Here is a 19,546-nt window from a genome sequence, read left to right as displayed (position 1 = left end):
ATTTTAATTTTAATCAAAACCTCATATTTTAGTCCAAATTTACAGTTGAACGATTGCGAATGCTCTTAGTCAGGCTTAGCTTTAAATTTGTTTGATTTAATAATATTGTGTGTTAATGAGCGAGCTAGCTAGCTAGCTAGGACAACGTACGAGTACCTTCCTATTAGTTAGAAATAGAGGTGGTTAGGTTTCGCTTTTTCTTTAATTAATTTTGATCAGACTTTAGGATCCCTCAGTCACTTCAGGACAGGGACAAGCACCACTAATTCTATGGGGGTGCGAGATGGGCGGGCCCTGCGCACATGTCCTAAAATTCTACCCAAATTAATTTTAATATTCTATCTCATATTTTATCACCTTTAATTACGTATATTTGATGTGATATATTTAATTAAATTTATCGATATTGACATAAATTTTTTATTAAAAATAAAATAAAAATTTTAAGAGAAACAAAGGTTTCATGTCTCGTGAAAATTATTTCTGTATTAAATTCGCACCGTTTCATTAAATAGATATGCGATTTAATGCACAACACGCTTATAAGAAGACTTTTCTTAAAAGCAAAACCGTTAAGCTTTTTAAAGAGGATCCTCCTTAGTATAGACTATGGTAAAGTCAAATTTTGGCTAATATCGTATCTTTTGTCTTTTGTCTATTCCAACTAAAATATATATTTTTTTCAATAGATTAGTCATCTACTCTCTATATAATAATAAAATATAATTAATTTAATATATATATTTTTTAATTTACATTTGATCCAAATCATCTTATTCAGTACGTTTCAAACAAAATTACCTAGTTGCCTCCATGCACCTTTCAAACACATTCAGGCTATTCAGCATAGCCCAAAACGGTCATATGGTTGCCTCCATGCACATTCGGACAGTCATATGGTCACATGGTTGCCTTCATACACATTAACATATTTTGATGCTCTATTAGGCAATTTTTGGATTTTGAGATAAGATGTCTAATCTAACGAGAGTGTTCTAAAGAATCTAAGCTTTTCTCTCCATCCAAACAGGACCCATGGCTTTAGTAAATTTTGTATCGCCTCCTTTAAAGAGCAATGCTACATACAGTCTTGAAATGCGTAAATGCTGTGCAGTCGATTTGAAAAAGAATGAGATCCACTATTAAAAAATTAATTTCTTTTCATGTGGGTCTCATATTTATTTATTTTTTTCAAAACAACTGCACGGCGCTTACACACTCACGACTGTAAGTATTATTTCTCAATTAAATATATGTTGTGTAGTTCATAAAGTCATCATATCCATTGCCCTAAATCAACCTTTCAAATGTTGAATTGATAAATGAGGAAAATATTTGGAATTGTTGACTTTTAAGCAAGATGATAAAATGTTAAAAAAAAATATATCTCAAGATATAATAGAACACAAAATACAAAGCAGAGTGTTTTTTTTCATAAAATAATTCAATCTTAATGGAAATGAGAATAATTAATTTTTGAGATAATCCACTGTATGCTCCCAATTCTCAAAAGTCAACATAGGTTCTAAGTAGACATGCCTGGATATATTCTACCCTCTTGTAAAAGGTGTAGATATTATTCAAGGTGAGTCCATCCTGATCAAGCACTATTTAGGGGTGCGGGGTAACCCCTTGCCGGCTTGCCCCGCTGGTGGTGGGATTTTCACTCTCTCATCTGCCTACTTTAATAATAGATTATATTTATTAGATTTAAAAATTATTTATAAATTTAAAAATCATCAAAAACATATTTTTAGACTTAAATTATAAATTTGTATTTGTAAATATGACTATAATTTTTAATTTTTAAATTTGTTAGTACATATTCTATGTAAATTGTAATGTAATAAGGTGACCATTTTTATAAATTTCATTTATAATATAAGTCTCACACTTAAGCAATTTGAGACTTTTGTATTGCTTTGACAATTTATAAAAGAAAAATCCTAAACATAAGGCACACACTCTGCACACTACTTATAAATATGTTTTTAAGTGGTTTGCATAATGCGAGACTTCTGTATAGCACGACTCTTTATAAAATGATCATCTTACTACATTACAACTTATATAAAATATTAAGTAAAAATTATACTTAATACATATTACTATATTTATATATAATACAAAACTACAAATAATAAATATTTATAAATATGTATAGTATATATATTTATATAATAAAATATATAAGTACGGGACGAGAGAAATGCAGGGTGGGGGGAATGGTGGTGGGGCAGCAAGGTGCGGGGCTCTGCTACCTAGCACTATTTTTATATACTTTTCAACTATGTTTGATTGTTAAAATAATTTCATCTTATATCAAACTAATTATTGATTGTCTCATTTAGTTATATATATGAGATCAGATAAAATGATATAAAAGTTAAATAAAATATTATTATAATATAATTTTTTAATATAATTTTTATTTTAAAATTTAAAAAATTAAATTATTTATTATATTTTATATATAAATTTTAAAAATTTATAATAATAATATGAGATGGATTACATGCCATCCTGATAACCAAACCAAGTCAATCATTCACATAGAAATATTATTTGTCAGGTCAAATCACTCTACTTCACGAAACAATATAATAATAGTTGTTTTTTATATAAAAACAATTATGCAAATATATATTAACTTATTCATAGACTTGATAAAAGGGAATAGGTTGGATTTGATCTATAGAAAGCCCTGTATAATAATAACAGTTATAGTAATAAAAAAATTATATAAAAGTAACGTCATAAATTAACGTAATTTTATATAATTTATTATATTAATTTTATAATAAAAATAATTTTATAATCTGATAAATCATATAAAGTCACACTAATTTATTAGATTATTTTAGTGTAATTTATTCATGACTAAAATATTTTTCTGACAATTTATTCATCTTTTTCTTGATTCCTTAATATTTTTTTTAACGATAACCATATTAATTTACCAAATCTTCAATTGAACTAATTTTTTAATTGTGATAGCATTACGTCTGATTTCCTTAATAAAAAATGTATTTGTACATTAGTTTCAAAGACGCACCTCTACACTTCTACATGTCCGATCAAAAAATTGTAAAATGTAAATTTTTAAAAATTTTATTATGTCAATAATGTCGATGATGTATTGTGCACAGACGTTAAAAGATACCGTTTAGAGTAAGGCTATTGGTTGTATTAATGCATTTTTTCTGGATTATAAATTTAAGTAAAGTTTTCTATTAACTTAGATCTCTCATCTCATCTGATTTTGTCTCATCTCATTTAATTATTATAATTGTTTCAAAATTTTAAATAAAATACAAAAAATAATTTAATTCTTTTAAATTTTAAAATAAAAAAATATTTTATTCAATTTTTAACTTTTATTACATCTCAATTATTTCATCTAATCTCATTTTATTTAGACAGCGGAAATGGAGAGAAGGGGACTGAAGAAGAAGAGAAGGAAGAAGAATATGTGGAACAATAAAGCAAAGCAAATAAATATGCACAATTAAAGGCAGGCGGTTGAACCGACCATATGCATGGATGCAATGCGAAATAATGGAACAAATAATATAATAAACATATTCATAAACTTTAACAAAGATTACAAAGTTTATGGGAATGGGTAGAGTGATCACTAAAGGATCTTTGCTCTTGAGAAATAGGTGAAAATAAGCAGAGATGGATAGATAGCTTACAATAAGGGTTTTCGCTAAACTGTCTCTGCCTTGAAATGAAACAAGGTTCTCCTTTTATAGATGAAGGAGTTCCTATTTACATGGGATCCGTGACTCACAGTTGTCATTTTACTGTTGAAGCACGGGAAAATAAAAGCAGAAAGTAAATCCGTGGGTGAACAGTGTTATTACTATTTAACCACGGGTGTCATCATTGTGTCTGGCGGCTGAAGCTGCTTTTTGGCACAAAACGATAAAGCATAAAGGGGACTGGTGGATCCGGTCCTCTTTGAACTCAAGTAGTAGTTGACAGAGGTGGTACCTTCTGCCGAAAGTAGGTAGCATTTATTCTTCATCTGTGTCTATTCCGACAAATCCGGAATTACCGAAGAAATTGCTGTATGAAGCCTCTGATGCTGTGTCTGAGTCATTTTCAGACTTGCTTTGAGACTTTGATAATTCTTCTTTTAAAATGTTGATTAAATCCTTTTTATTAAGTCTGTCGAAGAGTGAATCTGTTTTCTTCTTGGACTTGGAGGATTTGCTGGAAGAACTATCCTTGTCCTTATCCTTCCCCCCCTCGGACTTTGGTGGAGGAGTAGGGGCCTGAAGTAATAGTGGGTATTCAGGTCCTTTGGATGGGGCAGTCATGATCTGTGGAAATTCCGTAATATTCTGCAAATTTGGAGCAGACTGGGGAAAATCTCTGATCAGGAAATCAACAATTTTTTGGACATACGTAAATTTATCCCACCATTTTGTGAAATAAACTCGTGTCATAACATCACCATTTCTTTCATAATTCCATTTTAAAATCCACGGGAAGTGGTATTTTTTACAGAAAAGTAAAGTATGGTGAAATTTTCTGGAGTGTTGATCCAGGGTTGGACCAACGACTTTTGAAAATTGTTGATAAGCTTTGAAGAGCTCATCAGGAAGTATTTCAGGAGCATATCCATATTGGTTCCACCATTGGATGAACCAAAGTGGGAGATGTCCTTTGAATTTCTTGTCAAAACAAAAGAACCAGGAATGGTCCATAGCAGGAGTTTGGAAGAACATGAAGCGCTTCCAAGCATCAATGTAGTCAAAATAAGAGAAAGCAGTGTCTATTAAGTCAAGTTTTTTGGTAGAATAGGGGGAAGATCCCCATTCTGCCTGAGTGATGACTTTGTGAATATAGGCACTGTGGTAAATTAATTTGTTGGGATCAAACTTGTCAGGAATGGGTTTGATAACCAACGAATTTGTTTGTATTAAAATACTGGAATAAAACTGGAGATTTTTTGAGAAATCTTCAGGGATCCAGTGAAAAAGAGGAGGAAAATATGAAGAGGAAATTTTGAAGGGATCTGTAAATATCGTGCTGTTGGGCTCGATATGAAACAGATAAGAAACAAAATTCTTTTTCAAGAACTCAGCTTTTCCTTTTGGGAGGAAAAATTGAGGAGTAATAGGAATAGGTTTTGACTCAATTGCTTTCGCATATGGGTCAAAAGAAGTAATTACCGCAGACGAGAAGGTCTGTGGTTGAATTGGTTTGCCAAGTGGTTGGAATCTGTTGGCAATATCAAGTGCTGTGGAGGCAGCACTGGTGGAAGCAGATCCAGTCTCATTCTTGATGAGGTTTATACTGGGCATTGGTGGTGGTGGATTCACCTTTTTTTCTCTCTCTCGGGGTTTCTTTTTGCTGGCCATGGTGAGGTTTCTGCAAAAATTCACGGGTGAGAAAGTCAGGGATAAAATTTTTTGTGCCTTTGATATATTCAATATCAAAATCAAAAATACTTAAAATACCTTGCCATCGTGCAAAAATATGTTTTGATGCAATGTTTTTAACATCTTTTTCTAAAACAGATTTTGCAGACATGCAGTCAATTCTGACCAGAAACTTTTGATTTAAAAGGTCAGATTGGAATTTGGAAATACATAGTACTATAGCCAAAATTTCTTTTTTAATAGTACTATAATTTTCTTGTGCAGGATTCCAGGTTCCAGAATGGAAGCGAACAATTTGTTCAGATGAACCTGGTGAAACACATTGTTTCAGAATGCCCCCATAACCAATGTCGGAGGCATCGGTTTGCACAATTTTGAAAGAATCGGAAGTAGGGATACCAAGGCACGGAAGAGTTTTGACATGTGCCTTAATTTTCCTTACTAAATTAGTATGAATTTCTGTCCAAGGAGGAGGATTGGAAAGGAGTCGTTTGAACAAAGGACGACATTGTTTCCTCATATCCTTGTAGAAATCAGCAACATAATTGAGAGATCCTAAGAATCTCTGCAATTGATTTTTATCAAGGATGACATCAGGGAATTTGTCAGCAAATTCGATAGCTCTTTGGATTGGCCTGATTTTGCCTTCAGAGATGTCATAACCAAGGAATCTAATCTTGGTCTGAAACAATTTAATTTTTGTTGCCGAGACAACAAGACCATTGAATCTAATGATATCAAGAAACGCTTGCAAATGTTTCCAGTGTTCATCAATAGATTTGGAAAAAACAAGAACATCGTCAATATAGACAATGGTGAAAGTAGAGAATGAATTGAAAATATCATTCATAATATTTTGGAATTCAGAAGGAGCGTTTTTTAAACCAAAAGGCATGACGTTCCATTCGAAATGACCGAAAGGGGTAACAAAAGCAGTCTTATACCTATCTGACTCGGCTATTTGGATTTGCCAAAAACCGGACTTAAGGTCAAATTTGGAGAAGACTACAGCATCGCTCAACCTATGAATTAAGTCTTGTTTATTGGGAATAGGGTATCTAATCCACTCTAAGACTTTGTTCAAGGGTTTGTAATTAATAACAAGACGAGGGGTACCTCTTTCTAGTTCGGCATTTTTCTGGACATAAAAAGCAGGACATGACCAAGGTGACTTGCTATTCCTGATAATGCCTTTATTACGAAGATCATTTATCTCCTTTTGGCAGTATTCCAGCGTTTTGCTATTCATCTGAATAAAATTGGCTTTTGTTGGAATATTGGCTTCATTAAACCCTTTAATGTATGGGAGGGAAACTATGTGTTTCTTCCTATACCAGAAAGCATTGGGTAAATCAGAACAAACATCTGTAATTAAACGTTTGTTGAAAGTATCAATTTTTGAAATTAAAATAGAATTGGATAGCTGTTCAGAAATCTTTTTGTACCTAATTTCCTGCTGGAGGAAATTCAGATGTTTTTGTTTTGCTAAGAACAAAGATTTCTTACTTTTATCCGAATCAATTTCAAAACGGGAAGCAAAGTGAAACTTTACTTTCTGACCAAAAGGGTCGGTAGTGATACCATCTTTTTCAGTCATGAAAGGGTATAAAGAAGAGATAAAAGGGATTCCCAAAATCACTTTGTCAGACATGTTTTTGACTAAAACAGAGGGAATCCGAAAACAAATGTTATTTTGGCAAACATGAGCATTATTGAGCTCATAATTAATGGTCATCTTTGAACCATTTGCCGAGAATAATCTTTCAGTAGATTTTTCAAAATACTTACTAGGAATGAGTCCTACTTGAATGCAATTCAAGTCTGATCCGGAATCAATCATAGCAACAACAGAGAATTGAAAATCATGAGCAACAATAATATTAACTCGTGAAAACCATTTAGGAGGAATAGTATGACGAATTAAACAAATCTGGTTGTCAGTAGGGGAGCCCTGTTGACTAGAACCAGCCTCAGTTTGCTCATTATCAGAAGGGATATCATGATCAAGTTGTTTGTCAATCTTGATTAATAAAAATTCTTGTCTTAAAACTTCGTTCTCAGATTTGAGGTTGTTTACTTCAGACTTGAGATCTTGGATTTCTTTTTTGACAGAATTTATTTCAAATTGTAAATCAGAAATAGAAATACTCTTGGATTTTTTCTTTGAAAATCTTTCCAAGGTTTCTTGAAAATTAACCCTTTGAATAGAAGGTTTAGGATCCTTTCGGAGCATAGACTTCTTTAGCTTTAGAAGGTATTCTTCTTTAAGCTCAGGGTCAGTAATTTGGGAAATCAAGGTTAGCAAAAGGTTCTGTTCTTCTTCCTCCTTAGTTAAGACATTGATTGTCTTACTAGGGGGCTTACAACAAGCAGAATTACAATTGCAACCCAGCTTTAAGTCAGAGGGATCAGGAGTACTAGCTTCAGAGTGATATTCTGAATCACTAGAGCTGTACTCAAGAATCTCCGATGATGAAGACGAATCTGTTTCTAGGAGTCGAAACAGTTCTTCTCTATCATTGGGTTTAATATCCATCTGGCTAAGCTTCTTTTTAAAAGCTTTGGCTTTCTTGGGACATTTATTAGCAAAATGTCCTGTCTTGCCACATAAATAACATTTTCCAGAAGAATCATCTTTGGAATTTTTAAAATTTCTTTTCTTTGGAAAGGATTTGGAAAATGGTTTTTTATAAGATTTCTTATAAAATTCATCACGGGGTTTTCTCCTGAAACCACCATGAGGTTTAACAAGTTTATGCTTTCTTTTAGATGGAGCAATACTAGGAAGACCGAATTGTTCACAGAAGGTGCCCATTTCGTATTTGGCCTTCTTACTATTTCTCATCTGTTCTCGAAGCATTCTTTGATCATGGCACATACTAATACCAAGTTTCTTAACAACACTGAAGATGTCACCATAGGTGTATTCTTCGTAGTTAAGTAATCCATCAGTACCAGTAAGTTCTTCTTTGACTTTGTAGGCAAACAAACGAGGTAATCCATCTATAAATTTCTCCTTCCAGTAAGGCTTTTGACTGTCGTCACGAAGCATTACTCGAGAAATAATAACATCTTGATACCATCTATAATCTGACATCTGATGACATCTGAGATTATTTAACTGGTCGCTCACACGACTAGTTACATTAGATGGTGTTCCAATAAAATGTTTTAAAATAGTAAAAATCAAAGTGTTGATGCTATCAGGATGTGCAGTCCCAACAGATTCATCGAAAATAGGTAATCATTCCTTATTGCATTTTACTGCATGTTGGATGGATTCCCTAGCATCACTGGTTAGATACTTATCCCACCAGTTCCTTAAAACTCCGGTAAAACCTTGAGTTAAAATAATAATGATATCTGGTTGTCTAATGTTATTGTTGATATAAGCATTAGCAACCATTGACATTTTACTCATGGTATTGATGATTTCTTGTTCAGAGAATCCATCAATATTCCACTCGTAAACTTTGTCAGCAGAGTAAGAAGATTGGTTTTGAAAAACTTTTTCTTCAAACTGTAAATCAGGAGGTGTAGGTCTGGAATACCAATTCTTCGTCAGACTCATAGGTTTGGGTCCTTTTGAAGTGAATCTGGCAATTTCCAGGTTTTGAAAATTCTTTTCAATAAGATCAATATCCTTATCTTCAGAGGATTCTTCGTTAGAAGATTCTTCTGAAGTTTCTTCAAGAATAAATCCATCACCATTACTATTAAGAGTACTGGTAGAAGGTTGTTCTTTCTTTAGATCAGTAAGTAATTGATCAATTTTATCCAAAGTTCTGGCCTGAGGATTTTTAAAATCGATTTTTGGCCTATCTTTGGGTAAACTAATCAAAGGTTTTTCAATCTTTTTCTTTGGCTGATCTTTAGGGAAGACTAAAGGATGATCATTTCTAAAAATAGGAGGAGTGGTAAAAACAGGTTTTTCCACCTTTTCCTCAATCCGATCCAATTGTTCCCCGATCGTTTGAAGAGCAAGATTCGCGAAATTATTTTGAGAAATAATCTTTTTTGTTTCTTTAAGAATCTTGTCCTTTTCCGGATCCTTTGAAACAATAGTATCAGATAGTTTGAAAGGAGAAGCAATTACTTCCGAACCTTTAAAAGGAATAACAACAGTCTCCAAAGGAGGGTGACTGGATTGAATCACAGTTCTGCCTTCTTCTTTGACAAATTCATTTTTAACAACATTCAACGTGTTTTTTGAAACATAAGTATTTTCTGCAAAATCTAGGAGAGAAATATGCTGTTGAAGCCTATTCATCTCTTCTTTCCATTTGCGTTTGACACGTTATTTTTCTAAATCTGAAAATTTTGCAACATAGGCTTTTCGCCTTTGTTTGTTTTCAGAAGAAGCGAAATCTTTTAATAAAGCAGGTAAATCAATTTCAAAAGATTTGTTCAAAACATTTAAACTGTGATGAACGGGGAAAACAGGTGCAACAGGGGCTTGCATATCTGAAGCAGTTGGAGACATAGAAGACGTATCTTCTTTGTCGGCTTCTTCATTTATGTTCTGATTTTGTGAAGAATCAGTTTCTCCTTTTGCAGAATAAAAAGCAGAAGTAACTTGAGAGGAGGTAGAAACTCCTTTCATTTTTAAAACAGGTTTAGCAGGTTGGGCTGTTCTTACTGAATCCTCAAGAAATTGATGGAAATTAATATCCTTTCTTGGATTGTTCTGAACAGGGCCAACAAAACTAGATCTGGAACCAGCAAAAGAATTCCTTCTTCTACTACTGGAGGTCTCAGATTTATCAAAAGAAATTTTAACATCTCCGTTGAAATATTGCTTGATGATGTCAACATCAGCACCCGTAGCAATATTTTTAGGAGGCATAGGCATTTCTTGTTCCAAAATCCATTCATTAGGAAGAGAAATATCATCCCAATAAATCCTTTTTGGAATTTTAATATCTACATCTGAAGAGCTACTCTGGATCAGGAGAGTATGCTTTCCAGAAGGTTTTGCAATGGCTTTTGGGTCTAAATTTGTTTTTAAAAGACGATAATAAACCCTGAAAATTAAAGCAAGAGGTTTACTTCCTTCAATCATATGATATCCAGAAGTTAAAATATTTAGAATCAAACATTTTAAAATATGTTCATCAGTTAAAGCGAGTGTAATATTTGGAAAACAATCAAAGTGGACTGGTCCTTCTGATAAAGAAGATTGGACCATTCCGAGAATGCTATCCTCAAACCCGAGGAATCTGCCATCTCTTAAACAAAAAAGAACAGAAGCATTGATGCCTAGCCTTGTTAAAGGCTTAGCAGCAATTTGCACAGAACCTATATGAATATACTTAAATCCCTCATTTCTGTATTTTTTAATATCTTCCTTGTTAAGGAGATAACATTTTTCTTGGGACTTAGATATACTATAGGTTTGTTCGACTGTTCGAACATTCAAAGTATTTAAAAAAGTATTTTTAAACCAAGTGGTTTTGTAAATATCAGTGGGTTTGATGTCTGGGATCTTCCATGATCCTAGATCAGGAGATAGCTCTTCTCCAAAAGAGCAATCCTCTTCATTCACAATATCAGGAGGCAAAGTCGTCCTGGAACTAATTGAGGAATTACTCCTCCTCATCCTAACTGATTTTGATCCTAATCTACAGGGAAGGTTGCATCTCAAAGAGGCTGCGAACTATACCTTGGCTGGTTATACACGGTCCACCTAGTATGCCCTAGACGCCTACCACGGCTGGAACGGGTCTTATAAAGGTGCTTGTTATAACACAGACACGACACTGGACCACCTAGTGCAGAAACTCCCGCACCCGGTAGAAGACGATCAAAACAAGATAGAAAAAAGAAGAATAATATGCAACAATTAGATACCAGAAAGGCTCTGATTAGATGAAATGGAGAGAAGGGGACTGAAGAAGAAGAGAAGGAAGAAGAATATGTGGAACAATAAAATATTAATATTTTATTTTAGTATTTAAAATATTATATTTTAATAATATTATTATTTTAAAATTTTAAAAAATTAAATTATTTATTATATTTTATATAAAAATTTAAAAATTTTTTATAATAAAATAAAAATTTTATATCTCATCCCACCACCAAATCTGCCTAAGAGCATTCTTATTAGATTGGTTAAATTTATCTTCAAAATTTAACTAATATCACACTTTTTTACATTTGCCTATTCCATTTAAATTCAATCTTCACATTAGATTAGCCATTCACTCTCTATATAATAATAAAATATTATTAAATTAATAATTTTTTTATTTAATTTATTTGTATCACATTTTATAATTCTACCAATTTAATATTAATAATAATTATATTCTAATTAAATTAATATTAAAAAAATCATATTTTTAAATGTCATTTAATGCTACTAAAAAAATTGAGATTAAATTTAATTGGAGTGCGAAATTATTATTTTAATGTTTGGTGAACCAATTGTGATTCTCTATATTTGACTAATCACTGTAATAAAAATTTAAATTATTTTAAAAATGATAAATTCAATATAGAGTCTTTTTTATACAAATTATTTAAATTTTAACTAATCTCTTTATTTAGTTAAGTAAATGAAGATGCTCTAAAAGAGTCTTGCTTGACCCTAGTAAGATTACATGGCAATGTCTGTCCCAGCAGAAAAGACAGAAGTTGACTCGCGCGAGCGTGGGGAGCGGCCTTGTTGTGACCCACCAAAGAAAGAAATTTCAGTGCGACTTCCTTAAAATTCCGTTATCCGTGCATAATGTAATTAGATAAATAAATTTGTTTTTTATTTTATTATATTTTATAAGTAAATTCGTTGATAATTCATGCGCATAGTACTATTGATCGAGACGAATATTATCTTAAAAAAAATAATATTATAATATGCCTTGAAGGTCTCTCTAGTTTCTTCTTTTGCAGCTCATTTTGCTCCAACAGCATTCTCATCTCAATTTCGGCCTCATCCTAAGCCTTTAAATGTATCTTTGCGTTATGCACCGATTAATTTGTTTAGGGGAAAATATAGGAAAGCCTCTCCGTTGAGAGTTATAGTAATATGTTTTTTGAGACTCCCAAAGATCAGCATTGAAGATATTTTTCTAATAAGAGATGGATTTAAAAAAGAAAAAAAAAAGAAATCAAGAAACAAAAGAATGGACGTGGAGCTCAGCAATCATCCTAGAACACTCGAAAAAAAAAAAATTAAAGAGAAAGTTAAAGACAAGGAAGATACATGGTGGCATGTGGGATTGCGAAGTTGGTATAATATCTAGCAAGTTTTAAAGTTGAACCCAAGGGGTTGACCCAATTAGTGAAGGTCTTGATCTTGGAGTGTCACTCTTTTCAAGGTCTAAAGTTTAACACATCATGTGTGCAAATAATCATTTGGGCCCACATTTCTTGCCAGCGATTTAACCAGTTCTATATAAGTAAACTTTTGAGAGTGCGGTGGACGAGATCAGAATTTACTCTGCAATGGTAAGTCAAAGGTTCTGTCTTTGAGAGATTCTCCGACATTAAAAAAAGAAGAGTTTTACAATTGCAAGAAGGGCACGCAATCAAAGGTTCTTTTATCAGTGGACAACCAACAACAAAGCAAAGGAGAGTTGAAGAGCTAGCGGTTGGAGACAATTGATGTTAAAAATGATACAAGAAAGAAGCCTAAAATACTAAATGCGAGTGAATTAGTGAGAAAAATGATAGAGAAGTGCAACAATAAGCTCTAGTAGTTTGAAGAAGTGGGGTGGGGGAATGGAGTGCGGTCTTGTTATAAACATATCTATTTGTACCACCACATATGTGATACACAACATCATTTCAAGGTTATTGAAGAGGGCCAAAAGGCTCATTTATCTTCACCATACGAACCCAATGATATCGAATAAGAGTCATTTGGGAAGTCCGATGGATTGAAAGATCATGGGTGTACCATACACATGCCACCACGAAACCGCACCACTTAAGGAGATCAACATGGTAACCATTGTCAATTAAAGATATTTTCTCGTAAGGAAACAACGAGATATTCAGTTGTGCTATGATAATCTTTAGGAGTGTAATCAGTTTGTCTAATCCAGTTCGGGGGGAGGGGGTCACAGACCGAAATTTTCGGTCCATCATTTTTGCCGAACTGGACCGTTAACTATCAATCTAGTCAATCCATTCGGTCCATGAATTTTTTTTCCTTTTTTGGACAGAAAAATTAATACAAAAAAATTAATAAAATTAAAATTAAGTAATCTCTTTAACATTTTATATATGATTAATTAATATTAAATAATTTCATTGTACATATGGTCAATGGTGATCTTTAGATGAAAATCACATAATTAATTTATACAACTACTATATAAACTACTATATAAAATAATATATTATATATATAAATATTTAAATATTTAAATATATATATATATATATATATTTGGTCGGTCTCGGCCCAATTCGAAAAAACACACCCTGAGACCAACCAATAAGACCATAGGTATCCTATCAAAAAAAGAAAAAAAGCATCGATCCGATTTAGTCCAAACCGATAATCTTACAGCCCTAATAATCCTTTCCCTTTTCAAATATCCTGGGAATGCTATAATTAAATTTTCGAGATTTGGGAAAATGATTGAACTATCCTTATCAATAATAATTTACATCTATATAAAGAGCTAACATTAGCACTCTAAGGTGACTTTTTGATCCTTTATTGCAAGACAATATTTATTAGGGTTGTACAAGAACTCGTAAAATCGACTGGGACCAACTTAGGCCGGCCACCGGAGCTTGGAACTCATGAAACATGCGTAGAACTGATCGGCCGGCGGTGGTTTTTTGTCAAAATCGACGTCCATTAGTTTGGTCCCTGTTTGAGGTTGGACCGGACCGTTGAACCAACCGATAGTTTAAATGTATTTTTTTAAAAAAAATTATACATATATGAAATGATGCCGTTTCACTTAAGTAAGTGAAACGACGTCATTTTGGGACTGAGTGTTTGAAAAAAATATAAAGGAAACGGCAAGCCAACCGGCGCCGTTTCACCCTAGGGTTTAAACACTTGTTTTCTTCTTCCTTCCTTCTTCATTTCGCTTCTAAGTTCTCATTTATCCTCAAGGCGTCATCGCACATAGCGTTGCGTTCTCTGTCTCTCACTGCGACATCATTGCATGCAGCACGATGTTCTTTGTCTCTTACCGCGGCGTCATCGCACTCAAGGCCACCTCCGTCGCCACTGAAGACACCGACAAACCAACTGGATTTACGTCAAGACCGATCTCGACGGTTTTCTCTCTCTTCATCGGCCGGTTTCAATTGAGATTTACATATTTTTACGATTTCGGTTGAGTTTCAATTTTGTCCAAAAACCACATTGAATGGTTCGTTTTTCACCACTAATATTTATATATTTCTAATTTAAGCATCATATGTGCATCAAACACATTGGGTCACCATCTTCTCTTATCACAAGTTAGCGGTCGAGGTGAAATACGTCCAAAACAGTTATAGTTGGATTTTTTTATTTGACTAATACATTCTTACTACATTATTGATATTATGCGCATGTTATACATGTAGATGTATGTTAGCATCACTCTTTCCATATTGAAAAAGAGAGATAAACATCATAGTTATATTGAGGTGTTTGTCACTTTGTCTCCCTTGTTAGGATGGGTGACACCCTTTCTTATATTTATTAAATGAGAAGGGTTGGGTTGGGCTGGGTGGCAGGCCCCCATTCACTGATAAACTATATATATATTAAAAAATTAGATTTGTAATAAAACAACGTAACGTCATTTTGAAACTCCAAAACAACGTCGTTTTGTATTATATTTGTTTTGAACGCGTCCCCCTCCCTCTCTCGTTGCACTTACTTTCTCTCTCTATTTCGTTGTTGATCTCTCACTGTCATCCCAGCCTCCTCTCTCTCTCTCTCTAATGCCACAAGCCGCATGATGGGTGGACGACATGGGGTCAATCCACCCCTTGATATCTAGCCAGGGGTGGAGCTTCGGGCTAGCAGCCCCTATAAACGGGCAGCTAGATTAATCAACCCTCCACTATCCCCGTCACTTAATACCATCCAACCAATTGTGCACATGCCTTTCAAACCAAAATGCATATGACAAATTTCAACTTTTAAGTCTGGTTTGGATATAAGAAATATTTTATCTTATCTTATTTTATAATTATAATTTTTTTTAATTTTTATATAAAATTTAATAAATAATTTAATTTTTTTAAAATTTTAAATAATAATAATAATATTAAAAAATAATATTTTATTTAAATTATCTTATCTCAACTCACTATCCAAACGATAACTTATATCTAAACTAAAGGACTTTATATGATCAACTAAATCCATAATCAAATCCATAAAAATACAATTAATAAAACAAGAGAAATTATACTTGCAGTCGTGAGCATGCAGTCGCCGTGCAGTCGCTTTGAAAAAAGTGAATAAATAAGGGACCCACCTGAAAAGAAATTAATTTTTTAATAGTGGACCCCACTCTTTTTTAAAACGACTGCACGGCGTTTGCGCATTCCACGACTGTATGTAGCATTACTCATAAAACAAATTGTCGTTGGGTCTCTGACCGTGCTTCTACACGTCGAGAGACACACGGTCATGCATGGTTTTCCTTTTTTAGTTATTCTATTTATCGTTTATGTAGTTTACATCATATTTATTTTTTATTTTTATTTATAGTTTTTTTATTTTTTTAATTTTATTATTGTTAAACTAAAGAAATTATTCTACTCATTATTCATATATCATACGTTTAATTAAAAAATTATATATAATGTATGGTGTAAAAATAAAAGGTAAAATTTTTCTAAGTAAAAAATTTAGATTATTTCTCAACTTGCGCGTGCGATTTTTGCACCGGAGCTATGCTATTATATATATATATATATATATATATATATTTATCGTTCTAATTTTATCTGGAGGAGGAGTAAAAGAACTGTGGAGGTAAATAAATTAGAGTTAATGTTTTTAAATTAATTTATAGTATGAGTTTTAGGCGCTCGCAGTAGTCTGCTGAATCGCTGATTCCTGCCACCTAACGGACCGGGCGGTTGGGCCGGTCTGGTGACCTGCCGCCCAATTCTATTACCCCCGAAATCCCCCATTTTGGATTGGTCTGAATTCTGGAACTACGCCGAGCTTGATTGTCATTTCGTCCGAGTTCTGTGCCTTTCCCGTCCTTAATTAAACCCTAATCAATCCCATCTACGGGTAAATTCCTGGGGTTCTTATACTTTCTCCTTGTAGTCTACAATTCTCTTGCCATTCTGTTGGGTTTCAAGTGTCATTTCTGAACTCTGACTGATTTCTCTGTTCTGGATTTGAGAAAATGTCGTTCCTTCACGCTTCTACAATTCCCAAATCGTTCCCACCTTTTAAATCGTTTTCTTTTCAGAATCCTACTGCTAGGCCTACTTCATCTCTTTCTTGTGTTGCAAGGAAGTCGGACACGGTACCTGACCCTGAACTCGATTCAAATTACAATCCCAAATCTAAACCTAAGAAAACAACTCGCCGCCGCCTGAAAGCCGAAGTTGAAGCTACGCAGAATGACAATGATGAGAATCCTGGTGGGTCTATGACGTACCCAGTGACTATCCCAAGGAAGCCGAGGCGTGGCCGCAGGAGTGAAGCTGCTGCGGTTGAAGATTTCGTGCGTGACTCGCTTCAACGGACATTTACATCAATCCGAGAGCAGAACCCAGAGGTGTTTGAGAATAACGAAAAGGTAATGAAGGACAGAGTTGAGGATGACAAGGTTGAAAGTGATAGTGATGAAGATGATAACGAAGACGGGGATGGTGTCAGTGGTGGTGGTGGTGGAAGAGGAAAGAAGAAGATGGTGGTTGAGGAGGAAAGTGCAAGTTGGCCACTTGATGCGGATGTGGGGTGGGGGATTAGAGCGTCGGAGTATTTTGAGCAGCACTCAATTAAGAATGTTGTGGGGGAAGATGGTTTTGAGATTGACTGGGAAGGAGAGGTTGATGATAACTGGGTAAAGGAGATCAATTGTCTGGAGTGGGAGAGCTTCGCTTTTCATCCTAGCCCGCTCATTGTTCTTGTTTTTGAAAGATACAACAGGTGATTAAGCAGGACTAGGATTGTCTTGCAAGCCTTTGCTATAAAACTTTCTTATTGCATCCTTGTATTGGCTGGATGATCTTTTTTGCCTTTATTAACTGCAGCCTTAGTTGTTGTGTACTGAGTGACGGATTTGGATAAGGGAATCTGTGCTAGTGCAATTCACATAGATGCATGCATACATACACATTTATTTATTAATAAGCATATGCATAGGTTGGTGCATCTCTTCATCTATGTTGGCAATTTTTCTTTGGTTTAATGGAAAGATAGCGGGTGTAACATGTTGCTTTGTATTTTATATGTGGAGCAAAATGTTGATCAAGGAAGTAACACTTGAATAATGTAGAACTAGGGAGGTCTAAATGACTGTATATGCGTATATGGGCACTATGAACAAAATTAGGGATATGGGAGAAGTTGATGCAATTCATGTCTTTTCTTTCTTTTCTTTTCTTTTTTTTTTTTAAAAAAAAAACTTAAATTTTGTTTCTGTTTTTCTTGTTTCCCCTGTTTCAGTTGATTATTGTCATGGTTCACATTTTATCGTTCTTTTCACAGGGCAGCTGATAACTGGAAGGCTTTGAAAGAGCTAGAAAAGGCACTTCAGGTATATTGGAGTGCTCAAGATCGATTGCCTCCACGGGTATATCAAACTTCTCATTTGTCCTCTACACTTTTCTCGAAGTTCTATATGGTTCATTGATAATCTATGGATAAACACTGCCTTACATGTTTGGTGACCCTTCATACTGTTTGCTGAGAAATAAAAGAAATTCAGAAGACAAGTGACTTTATGAGCAGTAAACTTTCAAAGGCCTCCGTTAAAGAAAAAGATCAACTAAACTAGTCCACATATTGCTTCTAATAGGGCCTTGAGTAGCAAAAATTTAAATTTTGGCATCGTAATATTAGTATTGTTTCCTACATTGCTGTTAACCAATCAGATTGATTTTCCTTGATATGTTTTTCCGCGTGTATGTAATGATGTTAATGCTCTGGAATTTCCTGGTAACAGTCAGTTAAGATAGACATCAATATTGAGAGAGATTTGGCATATGCTCTTAAGGCTAGAGAAGGCCCCCAGATTTTATTCTTACGAGGGAACAGGATCTTGTACCGGGAGAAAGGTGAAATTTTTGAGTTCTGCTCTCTATACTTATAATAAGCACGATTTTGTTCAGATGCTACCAAACAATGAATCTGTAAAGTTCTTTTCCGGCCATAAAACTGTATATGTACCTTGGCAGAGTTCAGGACAGCAGATGAGTTGGTCCAAATGATTGCACATTTCTACTATAATGCTAAGAGGCCTTCATGGATTGATGTGACGGCTTTAGCTCCACCTTATTAATGCCCTTGTAGGTACTTTATCCAAAACTACTGCAAATCTATTTCTCTCTTGCATTTTCTTTGCTGTTTTTATAATGTACAGGACTTCATTGTTCCTCCTGATACTGCTTTCTTTTCTTTTGGACGATTGCTTTTGTAATTCCTTGAAATGCAGGTTAATTGCCAGGTCAAAGCTGTTTGTCTGGTGCAATAGCTCATTCGTCCCTTGCGCCGATCCCTGATTTGGAATTGTCATCTAGTGAAATTTGCCGTGCAATCTTCATGTCCAGAGACAGTTTTTAAGTTAGCCTATCTCCTTTGTTCTTGTGACCCTGCTGTTTGATGAGAATGAGTGTGAAACACAGGCTGATACCAATGGAAAAAGTCGTTGGAAATCAGAAGTTAACATGGGTTGTTGAATATCCACTCTGTGATTGGGAGTTTTCTTCAATTATTTATAGGATCCCGTTGATGTAACTATATGATTTTGGTTGAACTCTCTCTCTCATATAGCCCTCCTATTTTGCATTACAGATTCTTAAGGTCTTCTTGTTGGCAATTCCTCGTCTTACATACTTGTTCCCATCCTGTATTCATTATTCCTGGACAAATTAAGACCTTGATGGATTGGCTGGGATTTTGGGTCTTGAAACTTACCAGAGTAGTGTCTTAAGCTGGAGTCCAGGCCTGATGGATTTGTTAGAAAATTGTTCTAGGACCAAGACTCTTG

At 34.1% G+C, this 19,546-nt stretch overlaps 1 protein-coding gene across 2 annotated transcripts; it reads left to right on the top strand.

Annotated features, from left to right (window-relative positions):
* The first annotated feature begins 16,401 nt into the window (after positions 1 to 16,401).
* LOC118349733 (thioredoxin-like fold domain-containing protein MRL7, chloroplastic) lies at positions 16,402 to 19,375 on the top strand. 2 transcript variants are annotated; one of them, XM_035695312.1, is made up of 5 exons: positions 16,402 to 17,484; positions 18,046 to 18,130; positions 18,503 to 18,614; positions 18,735 to 18,845; positions 18,992 to 19,375. In XM_035695312.1, exons 1-4 carry the CDS (start codon positions 16,733 to 16,735, stop codon positions 18,836 to 18,838), a joined length of 1,053 nt encoding a protein of 350 aa, XP_035551205.1. In that variant the 5' UTR covers positions 16,402 to 16,732; the 3' UTR covers positions 18,839 to 18,845; positions 18,992 to 19,375. The 2 variants fall into 2 exon arrangements, with proteins under 2 accessions (XP_035551205.1, XP_035551204.1); XM_035695311.1 differs by having other exon boundaries at positions 16,447 to 17,484; positions 18,735 to 18,849.
* Positions 19,376 to 19,546: the final 171 nt, after the last annotated feature.

The sequence above is a fragment of the Juglans regia genome, chromosome 10 (genome assembly GCF_001411555.2).
Source record: "Juglans regia cultivar Chandler chromosome 10, Walnut 2.0, whole genome shotgun sequence".
In the NCBI taxonomy this organism is placed as follows: domain Eukaryota; kingdom Viridiplantae; phylum Streptophyta; class Magnoliopsida; order Fagales; family Juglandaceae; genus Juglans; species Juglans regia.
This window is presented reverse-complemented; position numbering and strand designations above follow the sequence as displayed.

Bases quoted from the DNA above. Each gene is read 5' to 3' on its own strand.
- LOC118349733 (XM_035695312.1), top strand. From the start codon at position 16,733: ATGTCGTTCCTTCACGCTTCTACAATTCCCAAATCGTTCCCACCTTTT. The intron at 17,485-18,045 runs GTGATTAAGCAG...TTCTTTTCACAG, and splicing joins GTTTTTGAAAGATACAACAG to GGCAGCTGATAACTGGAAGG. The intron at 18,131-18,502 runs GTATATCAAACT...TCCTGGTAACAG, and splicing joins AAGATCGATTGCCTCCACGG to TCAGTTAAGATAGACATCAA.